We start from the raw sequence: 19,646 nt of genomic DNA, 5'->3' as shown, positions 1-19,646 counted from the left end.
GCACGCCGCTCAGCCGCCATGTCTGCCCCTCAGCGGGCGGAGGCTCCGGCGGCTCCTCCCTGCGCTGGGCGCGGGGCGGTCCCGAGTCCGGCGCGGCCCGGAGGAGGCGGCTCCGTGCTGCGGGAGCTGCTCCGTGCCCATGGCGGCCGCGGCGGAGAGGCCGTCCGAGGCCGGCGCGCAGCCCGCCAAGCGTAAGGGGCCGAAGGCCGGGGGTCTGGGGGCTGGGCATGCCCCTTGGGCCGCGGTGCGGGCAGGAGCTGCCGGCGAGCCCGCGGCCTGGCGTGTGCCGGCCGGCAGGGCCGTACGCCGCTGCCGCTGCTGCCCTGGGTCCTGCTCGCGCCGCCGCTTCGGTCGGAGGGAGCCGCGGGCGTCGGGCAGCCGTCGTGTGCGAGCCGGCAAGCGCTGCCGACGGGGGAAAGAGCGGCCGGACTGCTTTGGGGAGGGGCCGAACAAGGGCAGATGGTGGTAGGAACGGGTTTGGGGAAGAAAAGCGGCCATCGCCGCTCTTCCCAGGTGGGGATCTGTTGTAGCCGCCCACTGGGGCAGCTGTGCTTCTGTTCCGGGTCACTGACTAGAAATAAACAGCACGGTGCACAGCCGCTCAGTTCTCCCCAAGCTGCTTTCCTGGCTAAGCACCAGAGGGGGCTAATACTTGCCAGTGCTATCAGGCGCTGTCAGGCTGTCTCTTGAATGCTCCCTAAAGTATTTTTTTGGAAAGAATGTTGGTGCTACTTCAAAGAAGCTGCCATGGTTTGTTACACTTTGGTGTAAAGAAGGCAACTTACATGGAAAGTAGCTGTAGGCAGCTTGAAGGGGCAAAAAAATTGGGCCATTGAATGTTTTCTGTTACATTTCTGGATTTGCTATAGTTTGTGTTAACCCTTTAACGTCTTTATCCTGAGTAGAGGATCCTGCTGTTGAAACCGCAGAGGAAGCTAAGGAGCCAGCAGAGGCAGACATCAATGAACTCTGCAAAGACATGTTCAGTAAAATGGCTGCTTACTTGACTGGTGAGCTAACAGGTAAGGCATTGCAATACTGACCTGCAAGTTCTTCTTTCTTTTCGCTTTTTTTCAAAGAAATCTATTGCATAGCTCGTCTAAACTGTAACTATTTAGATCACATCTGCTAAGACTGGCAGTCGAAATTTGGCAGGTTGCTAGGCTGCTAACAGCACTGAGATTAGTTATATTATTTTCACAAAGTCCCAGAATAGCACAAATATTTTTCAATACAATTCAGTGTGGTATCAGCAGCTTAAAACAATTCCTTTTTTTGTCTTGAAGAAGTTCATACATGGAAAATTAATCTAACAAAAGCAGTCTAGGTTGGGACAGAGTAGGAGGGATGCACTGCAGAGAGTGGAGTTATTTTTTTCCTGAGAGCAAGGATCATACATGTTTTCCAACATTTATGCTGTAGAATAAACTGATGAGCAAAGTAAATTTCTCACCAAGTTAATGCATTGCATACACTCTAATTTTGAAAGCACTCCCCAGCACTACTGATTTGCAGACTTGAAGGATATATGGCACAGATTACCAGTCTGGATTTGTGCTGTCAGTTTTGTAAACATAAGTGTCTAACTGACAGAATTAAAAGTAGAAATATGAGGACTTAGTAAATTTTTCTCAGAAAAGTTTAGAAGTGAATTCATCAGTGCAGTTGATTTTTGCAATTCATAAAATGTCATGTTTTTGTAGAGTGTATACTAATAGCCTGTATTACTGTCTAAACTGTTGTGCTTAATTTGGCTGTTGGTTTGAAATCTAGTCCTCTTGAAGAGTCTGCACACAATTCAAACCACATCACCTTTAATTAAAATAATCTTTATTTTTTTTAAGCCACCAGTGAAGACTACAAACTCTTGGAAAACATGAATAAGCTGACTAGCTTGAAGTACTTAGAAATGAAAGATATTGCTATAAACATCAGTAGAAATCTGAAGGATTTAAACCAAAAATGTAAGTACACCAAATAAGGTAAGAGTGTAATGAATGGGGCACTTATTTGGGAAATAAAGCAACTTAGAGTCAGAAGGTTCACACTCCATTAGTGCTGAAGTAGAGAAGACTCAGTGATATAGATGTGTTGCTATGCAGTGCCAGTCTTGTGTATTTCTTAACAGCTTTAGACTCTGTAGACTACTGTAAGAGAAAATGCATCTGAATTTGTGTGTCCTGTTTACCCCAGATTCTTAATCTGATAAGAATAACACTTTTAATTCATGTTCTTTTGTTACTTGTGTTAGAGACTACACAGTACTCTTAAACATTTCGTATTTTCCTGAAACACGACTGTCAGAGTCACCACTTAATTTTGGTGCAGGAGAGGGGTCCTTTTGAATTACCCTATCTGAAGAATGTAATAAGAAATTCTTGTGTTTCAAGTGTGAACTGTTTCTTGGAAGTGCATTACTGAGAACTGACAACAAAATTTTTATGCTTTTTTAAGATGCTGATCTTCAGCCATATCTGGAACAGATAAACCTAATTGAGGAGCAGGTTGCAGCTCTGGAGCAGGCAGCTTATAAATTGGATGCATATTCCAAAAAACTTGGTAACTATCGTCCTCCACTGTTAAGACCTAGCAGAATAGTGCCTTGCATGGGAATTTAAAAAGAAAGAAGGTTAACTCTATTTTGTTTAACAAATCTGAGCTGCAGAGTTGCCTATGCTGGTTTTGAGCACAAACATTTCGTGTGAAGTGATAAGCATTGGGAAAAGATTAATGTAAAAGGAGTTCTATTACAGTGGGCTAATACAGGTGTTATCAAACTTGCTTATTAGTGAGGCTTGATTTCTTTTTTATGATATGCACTGACTTATATTTTAAAAACTGATGTTGAACCTTGCAAACTGAGGGGTTCATAATGTTCCACCAGGCACCCGAGCCCTCTTGGCTTAAATTAATATTATTGACCAACTTAAGCACCAGATTCTTAAAAAAACCTACAGTACAATTATATTTACCTAAATGCATTAGAAAAAAAGGATCTTGAATGATGCACTAAATTAGCTTCAGGTTTCAAAGCTTTTACCTATCCAGTAGTAAAATACTGTTTTTCTTTCTGCAGAAGCCAAGTACAAAAAACTGGAGAAACGATGAAAGTACAACAGTCTATAAGCTGGAGTTGGGCAGAGAATCAGACTGATCTCTGGTTTTGCACAACAGCAATTCTGTATGTTGACAAGGATTTGGTTACAGCTGACATGGAGACTGGGAACTTTTTCCAGCTATTGAATACAGTAGGCTGTATTCAGGCTTAAGGCTGAATAATATTTTCCTCTTCTCAAGGGGTATTGTTCCCTCAGTTCTGCAGTGAAAAGTAGAAGCTTGTCCTTAACTCACGTCGATATTGGATTTATGTGTGTTAGTCCTGTTTTCCATATGAAATACTCACTCTAGGGGAAGTCTTCCACAATCTGTAAAGACATTTTCCCTTAGCAGCAGTGGGATCTAAACTTCAGTTTTTTCTTCAATGAGCTCTGTTTTGGGAACATACCTGGACCTTTGAACTTAATGGGTGGGGTATTGAAAGCACTTCATTTTGGTATCCCCTTTTTTTCTGTTTGAAATAGAGATACTAATTACAATAAACTTGCTGCATTTATTTCTCTGGAATCTCAAATTCTGTTGGAAAGATTGCACAAGCTGGGTTTTTTAATTTTTTTCGAAGGGGTCTGTTAATAAAGACAAATGCCTTTAAGCTACTATGGATGATGGAAGAGACTATGTTTTAAACTACATCAAGTATTCCTGCAATTATATTCTTTGATTCTCTGGACGTCTGGTGAGGTTTCAAGACATACTACTTTATCACATGCTCAGCTTACTTAGCAGACTTTACCAGTGAATTTTGATCCCAGTAGTTTTTGAAGTGGCATGCCTAGCACAAAAATCTGCTTCTCTTCTAGGTTAACAATGTTCCCAGCTGCTGATTTGGCAGAGTCCTTTGTACTGAACAGGTATTCCTCCTGCTCCAAAGATTTTTTCTGTACTTATTGACCTTAAGTAATTCAAACTGGCTTTGAGTGAGTTGCAGTTGAAGATAGTGTAAGTACTGATATGCAGGAAATAAGTTCTCCTTTGCAGCATTTTCTGTTGGAAAATAGAGTAAGAAAATAATGAGTTCTTAAAGGGAGGAACAGAATGAAAACAGAAAAGGGAGGGCTGATGGATGAGAGTCCAGGGGCAAAGTGTATTATCAAAATGATGTGCAAACTACTTTGTAGCTGAAGTAGTTCTTGATGGCTTGGACTGCAACTGCAAACCAGGGGTTGAACATCTGCCTAGCAAATACAACTCTTTTAGCAGAAGCAGAAGAGTTCAGTTCCAAAGGAGAATTCTTTTTTCCACATCTTAAGACAGTTCTGCACAGCTGCTCTAACAGGTTATTTTGAAGTCATTCAAGTTTCAGAGCAGTACTTTGTGGAGATATCCACAGTCTTCAGAATCAGGGCACATGGCTTTAGCCCTCCTCTAATCCCAAAGCCCACTTCATACCATGGTGGAGTCTCCAGATGCTAAAGGTGTTTTGCTGATCTGCATTGGCTGCCTCCTTGACTTTTCAGCATGGAGGAAGATAACTGTAACAAGAAAGCTGCTCCCTCATTTGTTTTTGCTATTGTCGTGGCACAGCTAAAGAGAAAGTAAAAGTGCTTTCTTCTTTTTATCTGGTGAGAGGACTTATTTCTGTGGCTTTCTGCCTTTGCAACGCCATGATAGTAACATGTACTCTATCTAGCTTATTAATTTTTGAAAGCAAGCAAGTTCTGTCTGTTTCACATAAGCAGTTAATGGCACTGTGGTAATATTACAGTTCTGTCTTTTCCCACATAGTACAGATTCAGCTCTCTGTCTTCACTGTAATCACTATATATTATACATTGATGGGAATGTGATCCAGGCGGGAAATGCCAGCCATTGATCTGTACATATATGCTTGGCAAGTCATATAAACTCTATTTTAATGATTTTTTTTCCTGATTGTAGAGTTACTGTTGTGATCTTCATGTACTTCATAAAATACTGGGAAGATGCAAGTTGGCATTCATCTAGGAAAAGGCACTTTGGGGGGATCCTGGTATTGTTTAATTTGCCCTTATTTTCCCCAATGAACAGCTCTGTAACTACAGTTGGGGTTCTGCTGGATCCCGTGGGGTAAGTGCAGCTTTATCCCATATTGGGAATGGATGTTTATAGGTCATGAGCCAGCTCATTCTTCAAACCATAGTACATTTCATATAAGTGAGTGAAATGAAGCAGTCAGATGTGTACAACACTTAAAAAAGGTTTTGGATTATAAGCTTTGTGGACACTGGCTTTTCACTAAAAGATGTTCTGGGATATCAGAAAAACAACAATTCAGTTTACTACTTTTTTATTTTGCAGTATAAATTGTAATTTCACATACCCTCATTGTAATCACATAGAACATGACCCATCTGCCCAGTCATTGATAAACTCTGTCCCCACCACAGCAGACAGTAAGTATTGGGGCGAGAATACAATAGATGATCATTATCTAACGCAAAAAACCCCTCAGTGTTTTATGTCTGCTTTTACAAATAGATTAAAAACAAACTGAAAGTACAAGTAGAGGTACTTCTCTCTCCTTTTACCAGAGGTAAAAACGCTGGAGTACAAGCATCTGTCCTGCTGGAACCCCTCAGGTGCTACAACAGCAGCAGCAGGGCTCTTGGAGAACTAGTGAAAACAGCCTGGCATATCAGACGGGAACCAGAGCTGGGTGAGGTAGATGCAGAGAAGAATCTTTAATTTTGCCCAGGCAGCTGTTCTCTTCCCTGTGTGATTGCCTACTCTGTTAAGAGCTGGCTGTGGTGATTATAAAAGCACCAAACTGTTTTATTTTCTAAGCACTCTTCTCTCCATAAAGTATCTACCAAATGGTCTGAGTGTTTCATTCTCAACAGACTGGGGAATGACTGGCAGTTTAACCAGAGCACTCATGAGTTTGGGAAACTGGCTTCACTTGGCTAACGTGGAACAAAAGAGACCTTGTAGGGTCGAGGCATACTTGCCAGACTGGTGATTATTGGGCTAATGTCAATGTCTCTGTGATCCATAACAGGCTTCAAAGTAAAGTTCTGCAGGATGGATGTTAAAAATATGAATATCTCCATCCGGGCCAGACCTTCTCCTGCACAGACACGTTTTCCTACAAGCAAAAAAAGAAAGAGGTGACAGTGGAGTATTTTGCTGATAAGTGATTTTAAGCAGTTTAACAGTTCCATGGAAGTTCAGACAGAATGCACAGGCACCACCTCAGTATTTTGGGGAAGGATGAATTAAACTAGGAACCAGAGGTCTAGAACAATGAGAGCGCTCAGTGTGCGAAGGCAGTTTGAAGGCTCTAGTTGCTCATGTTCTGCTGCTATTTGATGGTTTGAGGGACAAGTTGCATGGCTGAGTCCTACTTCATACACCTCTTGTAGAAGGCATTGGAGGAGGTTTTGTGTTTGCTAAAATAGGAAGTCAACTAGAACTCTAGTGCAGGGGTTAGAACTGCCCAGATGTGACTCTAGCAGATGTCCCTGACATCACTGTACAGACAGATGGAACCATGAAATCTTCCGAGAGATTTCAGGCAAGGATGGTCTAGGATCTGAAATAGCAAGAGGTCTTACCTGTAGAAAATGGCAGGAAGTAGTCGCTCTTTTTAAAGGTACCATTTGCGTTCAAGAAATGTCCTGGGTCAAATTTTTCTGGATTTGGAAATTCCTTCCTATCATGCAGGACAGAACTCAGCATAGGGAATATCAGAGTGTCCTGAATTAACAAAAAAAGAGAGGTACAATGGAGATACGTTAAAGCAACAAGGCACTAAGAAGATCCCAGAGCTAAACAGAAGGGTAGTCAAAAGTTCAACCCGTTTTAAATGAACATTTAATGCATGAAAATATATACCATTGGTATGGCAGAGGGTTTTTTTTCTAGTGAATTTTAATAGTGAGTCTGTTTAGAGTACTTAATATTGCTTCCAAATAAATGACAACTTACATTGATGTGAAAAAAAAACAACCTAGAAATAGTTCCCTCTTCATACAGATGATGAAAAAGGTGGGTTTTTGTTTGGTTTTTTTTTTTTTTTTTAATACAAGGGGTTGGACTCTAAATAACTTCCAGAATCCCCTCGAAAAAAAAATCAATTCAGTATCACATTTCAATGCTTTTGAAAATAAATAAAATATAAAGAACAAAACTCATCATTGTTTTCAAGAGATTACAACCTTTCTCAGACCCAGTGGAACAGACCTTGGGGATAAAATAGTCTCTGAACTTGGTGTCTTTGATTACAGCATGTGGGACATTAAGAGGAAGGAAATCAATGTATCTCTGGACTTCATGGATCACAGCATCTGTAAAGGGCATCTGGCTCCGATCTGACATGCGGGGACTTCGGTCTCGGCCAATCACAGAATCGATCTCCTTTTGCATTTTCTCTGTTAAGAAATTCGTAAATGTTGAATGAACAAGGCCTCCATCTGTTTTCCTAAACCTCTTTCCATATTTACAACAAGATTTGCTTTTAGCACACCAGGAAAATATGAATATACTTACTACTAACATCTGCTTCCCATGAAGACAACTAATACTTACACACATTTACACACTGCAGAAACATACTTCCTTAGCCAGGGAACTATTGCCACATTTGCTAGTGACAGGAATTGTCCAAACTCATCCCACAACCTATTAAAAAGTTTTAAACTAGTTATTTCCATTACCTACTATCTCTGGGTATTTATGGAGAATCAGAATTGCAAATCTCAGTGTGATGCTTGTGGTTCCTGTTCCTGCAAGGAACAAGTCGAGTGTGGTTCTGCTCAAGGTCTCAATGGTGAATTTTGAGTCATCATTCCCTTTCTCCTGCAGGAAGATGTTGCAGGTTTTGAATGACAAAGTGAAGAAGTATGCTTAAAAATAAAAATTATGTACTCGTAATGTAGGTTAATGAACACATCTAATATTCTTTCAAAAATATGACACTATCCAGAATGCCAGCATTTATGGTAGGTTTACTGAATAATATTGTGAAGCTTTTTTAATATGGAAGGAGCATTAGATTATATTAACCAGATTGACCTTCAGTTTTCATCACTTTGCTCATGCTGTTAATTCTGTTTAAAAATCCTTGATAAAACAATGGAGAGGATAAAACAAGGTCAGTGTGTCAAGAAGAGCAAGTTCCCCTCTGTATTTGCAAAAACCCAATGCCCCATTACAAGTAAAATAAAAAAAAAAAAAGATGTGATTCATGCTGTGATTTCTGTATAATCCAATAAATCTCTACTCTTACAGTACCTGTTCCATTTTATTAAGAAAAGAATCAATAAAATCTCGAGGACAACTGGGATCCAGGGTTTTCAGGTGTTCCATTACGATGTCTGTTGTAAATTTATCAACTTTTTCAAAATTTTTTATCAGTTTTTGATGAGGTCCAGGTAAATAATCCATGACAGTTGGGAAGAAATTATAGAGCTGTAAAAGTAAAGGGATGACAAAGCAGATTCTGATTAATGTGGGTAAAATAAAATGTTCTCTTGATTGTAACTATGAAAATTGGGGAGTGAAACTGTTTTGGAATTGTAGGTCTTTCTTATTCAGGATTTTATGGCCATTTACTTAATGGTTTTACTACTTTGAAGGATTTGAGCAACTTTTGCAATGATAGCCTTTGGCGATTCCATGTGATAAGGAAAAAACAGCAGGAATTTGTGTGACTACCTTTTTCACATCAATTTTGTTTTTCAAATTTCAGAAAATCCAGTGCAAATAAACACTAATAACATGAATAAATACTTCTTAATAAAATATTACAATAACTAATAAATTTATTAAATAAAACCACACACACCTGTGTTTGTATAGAGGTCTGGAGATTGTTGTTTTCCTCTATCCAATCAATTAAAGCTAGAAATTTCTCATCCTCATAGTCAAACCGGTCCCCAAAGACAATGGAGCAGATGATGTTGGAAACAGCATGGACTAGGAAATTGCCAGGGTTGAGGGGTCTCTCTGCAACAACCACAAAAAAATATTTGCTTTCAGTATTTCATGGATGATCTCCTGCTCTGACACTGCATGGTAGTTTCACATTCTCTGGAGATCCAGAATTTTGCACTTTGAAAGGAAGGTGAAGGGCTTATCTAATTTATTATTCTCTTCTTGAAGTGAACTGATTTTGCTCTCATAGTGGTTTAAGTATCTCTTCTGTCTTGTTCTCAGCAGAACACTGGTCTGAGTGCCTGAGTTCCTCTTCAGACAGCACATGCCTGTCTTATAGACTGTTTATTAGAAACAGCCTGAATATTCCCACAAAATCCCAGTGAAACCGTGGGGACTTTGCCTGGACCATGTCTTTAGGTTATTGCACTGTCCTTATTAACTTCATTAGCATAACCTCAGTTATATAACCCTCTCCTTGGGGTTCAAATGCCTGTGATCGAAGTCTAGTTCTGACAGCACAGCTGCATAACTCCCATGAAGAGAATTATAGTGTAAGCAAATAGCAAGATTAGACCCAAGAAAGAAAGGAAAGCTATAATTACAGACAGTGATACGGCGCATCTCAGGGTTTCAACATGAGAAACAATAACATGGAAAGGTATAAAATCCTGAAAGAAAACCACAGAGTGAGAAGATGTCAACTTGGCTGCAAACTATTCCAAGGAGAAATAGCACCAATTATCTGCCTGACTGGTGACTGTGGCCATCAAAGATTCAGCAGATGTTTCAGAGGGGGTGAGTATATAATTGCTGAATGTAGAAGGCACTAGTCATAGCTATTTATTAATTGCATTAAGGGTAAATAATGGATTTATACTTTTTACTTGTAAATATCTTGCTTGTAAAACCTCTTAATACACGGTAACAAGGTAACAAGGTGAGCCAGAATCAGAGGCTTGCATAAGGGCATAAGAAATACAGTATTACTGTGATAGTTGAAAGATAAAAGCACTGCAGGTGAGAGTGTTTTCTCTGATTTATAGAATGAATGTTTATCTGAGAAGCCAGACTGAATTTTCTAGTGGCTCACAGAAAACAGTGATGCTTAATCATTCTTTTAGGTCCATCTGCTTTCCCCCCCTTGCACAATAGGCACCCACTGAGGGCTGGCAATGAAAAGGAAGTCTGGGGTCCAGGCTGGTACTGTGCCACCCTCAGGGGACACACTTGGAAGTAACACTGACTTATATACTACCAGAAAACACATCTACAGGTTGAAACCAATTGGGTCACCTTATACACTGCCCTCAGAAGCAGCTTATATCCCTTGTTCCCATTGGGCAGCCCCACCAATACTGGGATGTATTGTCTAGTGTTCAGATGGACTGGACCCAACCCAAATATCTACAAATGAGTTATCTCATCACCTACTTCTTCAAGATCTGTTTACATAGAGCTGCAGGAGACGAGGTGAAGAAGAGCATACTTGGTTACCTGACAGCATCCAACACTGTCTCCCTGGCTGAATTACATCAAACCCTTGGCTCTGTGGCAAAGCCATTCCTTTTGCCACTTCCTGTCTTATTCCTCAAGCAGAATAGGCTAAAAGGTGCTTTCCAAGCCTCTCCTACTTTTATCCTCCATACTGTCACAGTGCCTTTGATTGATCCACTGCCAGGACTGACAACTTTGCCTACAGAAGCAGGGAGCAGAAACAACAGCTGTACACACACTCCTTGGGTCACAGATTTTATGAAGCAGCCCTACATCCCTCATCATCTCATTGCAGATATGCATAGTGTCTCAGCAGGCACAAAGTCTTTATCATACCATGTGTGTTCTTGAGCCTCTCCACCAGAAAATGAGCTTCCTCCTGGATCCGCTCCTCAATGCCCTTTTTCCCCATCCCAAAATCCCGTAGGGTGGTGAGTGCAAATCGTCTCAGCTGCTTCCAGGTCTCCCCATTGCTGGTCACAATGCCTGACACAGGGAGGAAAAATACATTTGTGTGATGAAACAGGTTTTTTTCCCCCTTTAATGGTAACTACAGAGTAAGTACTTAGCATGCAAAGACAATTCTGTGTGGAGTTACACTGCAATTGCTCTCTGCCCAAAACTGTAACTTCTCTGCAATTCTGAATGTGACAAATTGGATCCGTCACAGCACTTGAATAAAACTAACTTTATTCCCAGGCTAAGAAAAACTGTTAGGAAGTAAGTAAGAAGTAACACTGAATTGGTCTTGGGCACAAGGCCTTAACACTGACGTATACCCTCAAATGTTCTGCTGTGCACCTTCACAGAGCCTATCATTATTGACAATACCATTGGTACTGCACTATATATAATACCATGTACTAGAAATGCCGTATCAGGGACTGATGTGGTGAATAATCTCATGACATTATCTGGACTGTGGCCCTTACTGGATCAGCCTATATTATTTTATTTTATTTTTGTTGTGTTGCAGACTTTCCTTTTGCTGGTTCCTTAGCTTTCAGAAATGGGAGAATGAATGTAAGATCTTAGAGGCACATTTAATGTACAAAATTTTAGCCAGAGCTTGAAGCACACTGGAAACAAAAAGGCACTCAGTGATGCCATCCTGGAACCTTAAATAGTTCTCCAGGGGACCAGTTTACTCAAGGGTCCAAGTAATGAGCTGGATTTTTTGTGTTTAATTGCTAATTTGTCTGCATAAAAGTAGTAAACAAAGTCTAGAATTCCCCTCTGCACTGCCCTCTCAGCTGTGTTTCTGAAGCCCTGAAAGCATCTGTTTTGCATGCTGGCATTACCAAGGACGTACCTGTGCCTTGGAAGAGTTTTTTAATCAGTGGTAGAGTGCCTCTTCCACTGAAGTCATCTCCTTGATCAATCAGAGCTTCTTTTACAACATCATAGCCATACAGCACCACAACCTTTTGTGGGCCCAAATATACCGTGAAGACAGGACCATACTTCTCACTGAGCTGTAGGAAAAGGGAGGATAGAGCAACAGGACATGAATGATATACATGTGATGTTTTTAGCAAAGAAGTCTGAGAGGTGATGTGTCATTGTCCCAGCACTGTTGAGACATGACATTGATTAACAACAGTGCAGAGATCTTTCAATTATGAGTTCCAGACAAGGGAAGAGGGAATGCTACAAGAAATAGGGAATATGAATGAAAATGGCAAGTGTCCAGTCTAAATCTGAGAAAATAGCCCTTCACAGGACTGTAAAAACCTTTCAGAATGCCTTTGTGCAGGGCATAGTGGATAACAATTTACATGAGCTCTAAAATCAGTTATATACACAATGCGGAAGCAAATGCCTAAAGGGTTTTTGACCACAAACAGCAAAACTGTCTCTCAAAAGGGTATTTTTGCCAGATGGGTGACATCAGTCAGGGGAGGGAATGGACAGCACAATTCACCTCCAAACATTTTTACTTCTATTTCTGTGCTTGCTACTTCTGCTCCCAGGAGATCCTAGATATCTGCTAGGGAGCAGAGGCAGAAAAATAGAGCTGGGTTCTACCCCCAAAAAGGGACAGGTTGTGTTGCCAGCATGGTGAGGAGTTGAGCACAGGATGATTATGCTGCAACAGCATCAGTACCTTGATTGCAAATCCACTGCAAATTGTAGTACTGTGGTACAAATTGTGAGGTCAGCACAGAACTCATTCCACTATGGTCATTGCAAATATATAGACTAACTTATAATATATATACACACATATATACACACCCACCTGTAATATAGAGACTTAAAAATAGAATAGATTATTGGGATATACAGACTTAATAAGTACGTAAATCTGGGAAACCTTTTGTTTCTGTTTGAATCTGACATTTGATCGGTGCAAATTAAGTTTGTGAATTTTGCTGAGACTGGCGGGACTGGGCTTTGTTTTATATGCCATGAAGACAACATAGGAAAGAATAAAACAGTCCTTTACCTCTTTCAAGCTTTCAGGCAAATTCCATGGGTTTATCTGGAGCAGGTTTCCAACAAGGGGAAATGCAGTGGGACCAGGAGGCTCCTTCCCTTTTTGAGATCTGCTTCTCCATGTGGCAAAGAGAAGGCATGAGATGCATACCAACAAGAAAATAGTGGTCCCTCCCAGGGCCTCCATGGTGAGCTGAGGAAGGGGAGTCAAGTGTCAGAAAAGCCTGGTGCTGGACCTGTAAATCCATTCTTATTTATATGCTGTGGTGCCAAAGCACGTGGTTGAAATTAGCCAATAGTTCCTTGCCATTCCTGTTGAGATATGAGTTTACTTATTAATCTGTTAATGATAAGAATGAATGTTACTAAAGCTGACTTTGTGAGTTATGTAATAGTCCCAAAGCAATGGTAATTGAGACCCAGCAAAGCCCTGGTAGGGAAACAAACAAACAAGGGATGAGAATATATTTAGAGAGCAGAAGACAGTAAAAACTGTAGTTTAAGAAGGGCAATGGAAGTATTAGTGGAATAAAAAAAGATATAGGTTTCATTACTTCAGGAAGTCTCTGTAATAAGGAAGAGACATGACATTACTCTTAAAGTAATCCTGAACGAGAATCTGCAGAAGGTTGGTTATCTCTCTTTATGTCTGATCTATGAAACTGGTGCTCAAAGACAATGCAGTGGATAACGCCGGCAAGAAAAATGAAGTGTGTCAAAAACTTACAGAATATTCTGAGTTGGAAGGGACCAACAAGGATCATCTAGTCCAACTCTGAAGTGAATGGCCCCTACAGGGATCAAACGCACAGCCTTGGCATTAGTAGCACCATGCTCTGGTCAGTTGAACTAAGCTCAGTATGAGTTCTCTGTAGCAAAATCTCTCTGGACAGTTCGCTTTCTCTTTTTTATTCTCTCACCTCCTGCTCCTCCCACCTTCCCCTCTGTTTTTGAGATGCTTTATGTTTTACAGCCCCAGACCCCTAGCAGGGGAGAGAAATAAATCCTCATTGCTATGCCTCTGGGATGCTAAGCTCCCAAAAAAGAGCCCTCACCCATCACCCCACAGGCTCTGGTCATACTCTGACCATTCTCCTGCTCTTTGCTTCAGACACCTGGGTCTCTGTAAAGCAGCTACTGACAGTGGATGAGCATTAAACTGGTGTCAGTGTCTTCTGACAGTGCCTGTTTCTTGACACACTAGATAGGGAGCTCATCCAGATTTTCAGACAACTAATGTCAGATTAGGGGTATCCTACCCAAACAACCATGTCCATGACCATTTCAGTCAGACAAACAGGCTCTGATACCTGCCAAGACTCTTCCCATCCCATTCCATCATATAACACATAGCTAAAATTACCCTTTCAGATGCTGTGATGCTGGAAGGATGTTTTAAAATGCATATCCCATATATAAGAATATGTATCCTATACATAAGAATATATATGTATCTTAATATTTTCTTTGTCTCCCTGGTAATGGTAATGGAAAGTAATTTGTCTTTCTGAATGAACTCATTGGCTTAGAACTTGGGCTCACATTTGTTCAGTTTTTGAGTGTTCATGTGTACAAAAATAGCCAGACATGCTGTAAACACCACACTTTGTTGTCTGCTGAGCTGTCTAAATGGGCTTTAAGGATGGGCAGATTTTATCTTTAGCCCAGATAGCTGAGTACTAGCAGATTCTACAACAGTGAGGAAAGAAACATGTCCTGCTTAAATTTAGACACTAAAAAGGTGGGCGTACTGATCTGCCAGTCTCCCCTGTTGGCAGGGAAATGCTGATACTTCCAGAGAACCGGTCATCTCACTTTGCTTATGAGTTTATTTTTGTGAAATGAGTCAGTCACTGAAGAAGTTTGATTCCCCTGACTACAAAGGAAGGCTCTGGAGACATACAGATTTACATGTCTATCTGCTAATGATCTGTTTTGAGGCAGATGACTCTAATTCTCTGCTCATTTCTCCTGGTCCTAATTTTTTTTTTTTTTTTTTTTTTTGGTTTTTTAATCAGCAACAAATTCTGCAAATTGTAGTACAATGGGCATTACTCTGAATACTGCTCACCAGGACATGTAAAACCAGAAGTGGGCAGATGAGTGAAATTGAAAGGAGACTTCTAGGTTTTGGAGGGATGACTATATTGCTGAAAACAATCAGTTTTATTATTATCAAGGAAAAAGTGTTGTTAACTTTTTCTTTTCCTTTTCCTTTACTTTTTTAGATAAAGTGCCTTGTATTCCTCTACTGGCAGCCCTGAGGGTGAGTAACTACTGTGAAGCCTAATGCCCTGGAAAAGCAGAGCTTTGCTTGCAGCATCATCCCAAATCCAAACATGGCTTTTTTATTATATATCTAATTACTCACATAATCCCTGAAGGGTTTCAAAATGGTGTTGGGAATAAAGCCAGAGCTGCTTGGAGGGATCCATCAGTTTAACTGGGAAGAGATTTAACTGCCAAAGGTCTTGGGTCACCTCTGATGACAGAAAAACAGGGATTATTTGAGTGTGAAAGGCTATTTGAGTATGAAAGGCTTATCTGTGTCTGAAAGACCCATCCTGATATAGTTCATATTCTCAGGAAGCACTAAAAGACTCTTCTTTCTTCCCAGCTTTCTTCCCAGTGTGGTAGGAAAGCAGATACTGGGGCCTCTGGTCTTGTTACAAATTGGAACCATTCTCTAGCTCCACCTGAGAATTCAAGATCACATTGACAGGGTGGGATGCTGCTGTATGAACCAATCCTTCAAATTCCAGGCCTTCCTTTCAATACCTTCTGGAGGCTGGTGCTTTGCTGGGCCTGCCCAGTGGCAGATATGGGCCAGCTCCCAGGATTCCATCCTGTGTCTACACATAGCCATTAATCTGGGACCCGCACTTAATTAACTTGCTTCTCTTGTCCTCCAGATTAGGTCTGGATTGTCTCTTCAATGCAGCCATTGTTCAGAGACTGTGATCATGAGCCTTCTGGTGGTGTGTCTTTGCAACACTTGCTTATTTTTTCCCTTCTCTTTGTTTAACTGCCTTTATCTTGACCAGGAAATTTTATCATTTTTGTTCTTCCAAGTTGCTCCTTCATCCTGTTAGAGAGAAATTTAGAGTTTGCACAGTGGAAAACCAGATACAGCCTATTAGCCAGTGTGTCTATTCCTTGGCATCCATGCACAAATAAATGTAGCGTCTTTTGGTATTTGTTCCTTTCTATGTTTTCAAATAAGACAAATTAGGTGGGTTTTCACACACCATGTCCTTGGGCAGTGGGACACCATTTTTCAAGATATATGCATCCGAAAAGTAACCAGGCCAATTCATGGGAGCAAAATCCATTTAAGGTACTCAAAGAAACCACTGATAGCTCAGGAATCACTGAAGACTGAAGCAGTCTGAAAGAATATTCCTCTGTGGTAGCCATGGTTGGTTTTGTTCTGCCCCTTGGGAACTAATTTTTAAGCTAGTGTTGGAGTTGGACAGAATTCTGGGTTGCCTTGGCTATTGTCATGATCCAGCACACCCATCCTCTGGTTCCTATGCCCTTACATTAAAATGTGACATTTCTCTAAACATTTTCATTGAGGTGGTTTAACCCCAGCTGACAACCGAGCACCACACAGCCACTTACTCACCTTCCCACTCCAGCAGGATAGAGTGGATGAGCACTGGAACTACAAATGAGAAAACTCATGGTTGACTTAAAAACATTGTAATAATTGAAATAAAGGATGATGATGAGGAGGAAATGATAAAAATGAAACTCAAGAAAGACAAGTAATGAAAACTAAAAACAATTGCTCACTACCAACCAGGTGATGCCCAGTCACTGCTGAGCAGTGGCCCCCACTCTATTTCTCTCTAGCTTATACATTAAGCATGTTGCCATATTGTATGAAATATCCCTTTGAACAGTTGGGATCAGCTGTCCAAGCTGTGTCTCCTCACAACTTCTTGTGCTACCCCAACCCATTTGATGACTGAGTGGTAGGAGAGTTAGAAAAGACCTTGAGGCTGTGCAAGCACTGCTCAACAATCATTAAAACATGCCTGAGTTATTAACACTGTTTCCAGCACAAATCCAAAGCATGGCCCCATACCGGCTACTGTGGAGAAAATTAACTCTACCCATCCAAAACCAGGACAGCAAGTTTGCAGAGTAGCCTGTGAAAACCATCTTACCTGTTCTGCTGTGCATAGCAACATCTTAGCTACTAAATTTTTGCTGCTTTCAGTCAGGACTTTTTCTTAGTGCCATGTAGAAAATACAATAATAACCTCTGCCTTATTTCTGACAGCAATTTGACAAAGGATCTGCCATGGTCAGCAAGTATTAAGGTTCAGTGATATCTTCAGTATTCAACAATTTGTGTAACACCCATATTTGTAAAATGCTACATGTTGTACTAGAGATAAGATACAACCCACATAATTTGTTTTCAGAAATTACAGGTATTACATTTGACCAGCTAGATAAAAAAAACTTGGTTAAATATTTATGTATGAACTCACTAGACCCCAAACATAACTCAGTTGATGAAGTCAATGAAGTTCATCAGTCATTCGCAATACATGGCAAACTGCGTTTCAGTAATCAGAAGGGCAAGGAAATGAAGCTGATAACAGCCTTTCCTTGACCTGTGCTATGACTCCACCAACAGTAAATTACTACTTTGCTGTGATACTCCTGCATCTCTCAGTCAAGGTGCTTAGTTCTAGACTATGGTCAGCCTGAAGAATGAACGGAACTTCCTCAAGTCAGGGCAAAAAAGGAGTCAGGAAATGGGAAAAGTCAGTCAGGTGCTACACATGGTAAACATTGGGAAGGAGGATCCTAGTAGTTATAGACCAGTCGGCCTGACCTAAGTACCTGCTAAGGCAATGGAACAGTTTATACTGAGTGCCATCACACAGCACTTACAGGATGGCCAGGGTATCAGACCCAGCCAGTGTGGGTTTAGGAAGGGTAGGTCATGTTTGACCAACCTGGTCTCCTTTTATGACCAAGTGACCCACCTGGTGGATGAGGGAAAGGCTGTGGATGTTGTGTACCTGGACTCCAGCAAGGCCTGTGACACTGTCTCCCATAGCATTCTCCTGGAAAAGCTGCAGCCCACAGCTTGGACAGGAGCACTCTGTGCTGGGTTAAGAACTGGCTGGATGGCAGGGAACAGAGAGTGGTGGTGAATGGTGCTGCATCCAGCTGGGGATCAGTCACCAGTGGTGTCCCCCAAGGGTCTGTGCTGGGCCAGTTCTGTTGAATATTTTTATTGATGACATGGATGAGGGTATTGAGTCTCTCATTAGTAACTTTGCAGATGACACTAAGCTGTGAGCGTGTGTCAATCTGCTGGAAGGTAGGAGAGCTCTGCAGAGGGACTTGGAATGGTTGGATGGATGGGCAGAGTCTAATGGGATGAAGCTTAATAAATCCAAGTGCCAAGTCCTGCATTTTGGCCACAATAACCCCCTCCAACACTATAAGGTTGGGATGGTGTGCCTGGACAGTACCCAGGCAGAAAGGGACCTGGGGGTACTGGTCAGCAGCTGGCTGAACATGAGCCAGCAGTGTGTCCTGGTGGCCAAGAAGGCCAATGGTATCCTGGCCTGGATCAGGAATGGTGTGGCCAGCAGGAGCAGGGAGGTCATTCTTCCCTGTACTCAGATCTGGTGAAGTCCAACCTTGGGTGCTGTGCCCAGTTCTGTCCCCTCAGTTTAGGAAGGATGTTGAGATGCTTCAGTGTGTTCAGAGGAGGGAACGAGGCTGGTGAGGGGCTTGGGACACAAACCCTGTGAGGAATTACTGAGGGAGCTGGGGTTGTTCAGCCTGGAGAAAAGGAGACTCAGGGATGACCTTATTACTCTCTACAACTCCCTGAAAGGTGTTTGTAGGCAGGGGTTGGTCTCTTTCTCCAGGCAACAATTGACAGAACAAGAGGACACAGTCTCAAGCTGCATCAAGGGAAAATTAGGTTGGATATTAGGAAAAAGCTTTTCACGGGGAGAGTGATAAAGTACTGGCATGGTCTGCCTGGGGAGGTGGTGGAGTCACCATCCCTGGATGTGTTTACAAAAAGACTGGATATGGCACTTGGTGACATGGTTTAGTTGAGGTGTTAGGGCATGGGTTGGACTTGATGATCTTGAAGTTCTGTGATTCTGTGAATTCTGTGAATGGTAAAGAGAGACACAAGTGAAGGCTGCTGGTTTCAAAGAGGGTGTCAGAGTTTAGCAGATTTCCTGGGAGTGCTGCCCTCAGCTACCTGCATGAGCAGTTGAGCTCCTCCTGACCAGCTGCAGGACCACTGTGGTGTGCAGCAGGTCATCCAAAAGGTCTGTGCTCCGGGAGATAAAGAAGCAAAGGGCCAACATTGCTAGCTGTCCTAGCTGTAACACCGTCATCACGGGGCAGGGTGCCCACTGTGCTTTTCCAAAGGCTTGTTTGCAGGACAAACAAGACTTAAGCACAGACCTGCTCAAGCTCCAGCTAGGGCCTTAACTAGAGTCATTCTGCAATTTTAGAAAATTGCTTATCATCATCACAAAAAATCATGGAAGCATATAATTTGCTGGTAGTCTGTATGCTCTGAAATCATATCATACCATAAGGAAAAATGCTAACAAAAAACTTTCCAACTAATTTAAAATTCAAGAAGAATTCAGTAATCAAGTAACAAAACATTTGTTAACACTTCATGTTATCCAATTACTACAGTCATAAGGGAAACAGATGATAAACAATGCATT

At 41.5% G+C, this 19,646-nt stretch overlaps 2 protein-coding genes across 4 annotated transcripts; one reads left to right on the top strand and one right to left on the bottom strand.

Moving 5' to 3' along the window:
* The first annotated feature begins 138 nt into the window (after window positions 1–138).
* BLOC1S2 (biogenesis of lysosomal organelles complex 1 subunit 2) lies at window positions 139–3,714 on the top strand. Its single transcript, XM_062496402.1, has 5 exons — window positions 139–191; window positions 906–1,022; window positions 1,845–1,964; window positions 2,455–2,559; window positions 3,077–3,714. The coding sequence occupies exons 1-5, from the start codon at window positions 140–142 to the stop codon at window positions 3,106–3,108; spliced, it is 426 nt and encodes a 141-aa protein (XP_062352386.1). The 5' UTR covers window position 139; the 3' UTR covers window positions 3,109–3,714.
* A 2,285-nt stretch (window positions 3,715–5,999) lies between these two features.
* Window positions 6,000–13,093, bottom strand: LOC134046384 (cytochrome P450 2H1-like). Of its 3 annotated transcripts, none has more exons than XM_062496793.1 (9): window positions 12,917–13,093; window positions 11,780–11,942; window positions 10,804–10,953; window positions 8,876–9,042; window positions 8,329–8,505; window positions 7,752–7,893; window positions 7,279–7,466; window positions 6,651–6,792; window positions 6,000–6,181 (listed from the first exon to the last, which is right to left on the bottom strand). In XM_062496793.1, exons 1-9 carry the CDS (start codon window positions 13,091–13,093, stop codon window positions 6,000–6,002), a joined length of 1,488 nt encoding a protein of 495 aa, XP_062352777.1. The 3 variants fall into 3 exon arrangements, with proteins under 3 accessions (XP_062352777.1, XP_062352776.1, XP_062352778.1); XM_062496792.1 differs by having other exon boundaries at window positions 8,882–9,042; XM_062496794.1 differs by lacking the exon at window positions 8,329–8,505 and having other exon boundaries at window positions 8,882–9,042.
* Between the last annotated feature and the right edge of the window lie 6,553 nt (window positions 13,094–19,646).

The sequence above is a fragment of the Cinclus cinclus genome, chromosome 7 (assembly GCF_963662255.1).
Source record: "Cinclus cinclus chromosome 7, bCinCin1.1, whole genome shotgun sequence".
Lineage (NCBI taxonomy): Eukaryota > Metazoa > Chordata > Aves > Passeriformes > Cinclidae > Cinclus > Cinclus cinclus.
Note: the sequence above shows the minus strand (reverse complement) of the source record. Positions and strands in the feature narration are given on the sequence as shown.

Bases quoted from the DNA above. Each gene is read 5' to 3' on its own strand.
- LOC134046384 (XM_062496793.1), bottom strand. From the start codon at position 13,093: ATGGAGGCCCTGGGAGGGACCACTATTTTCTTGTTGGTATGCATCTCA. The intron at 8,506-8,875 runs GTGGTTTTATTT...TTACTTTTACAG, and splicing joins CTATACAAACACAGGTGTGT to CTCTATAATTTCTTCCCAAC. The intron at 7,467-7,751 runs GTAATGGAAATA...ATTTCTTAACAG, and splicing joins TAAATACCCAGAGATAGTAG to AGAAAATGCAAAAGGAGATC.
- BLOC1S2 (XM_062496402.1), top strand. From the start codon at position 140: ATGGCGGCCGCGGCGGAGAGGCCGTCCGAGGCCGGCGCGCAGCCCGCC. The intron at 192-905 runs GTAAGGGGCCGA...TATCCTGAGTAG, and splicing joins CGGCGCGCAGCCCGCCAAGC to AGGATCCTGCTGTTGAAACC. The intron at 1,023-1,844 runs GTAAGGCATTGC...ATTTTTTTTAAG, and splicing joins CTTGACTGGTGAGCTAACAG to CCACCAGTGAAGACTACAAA.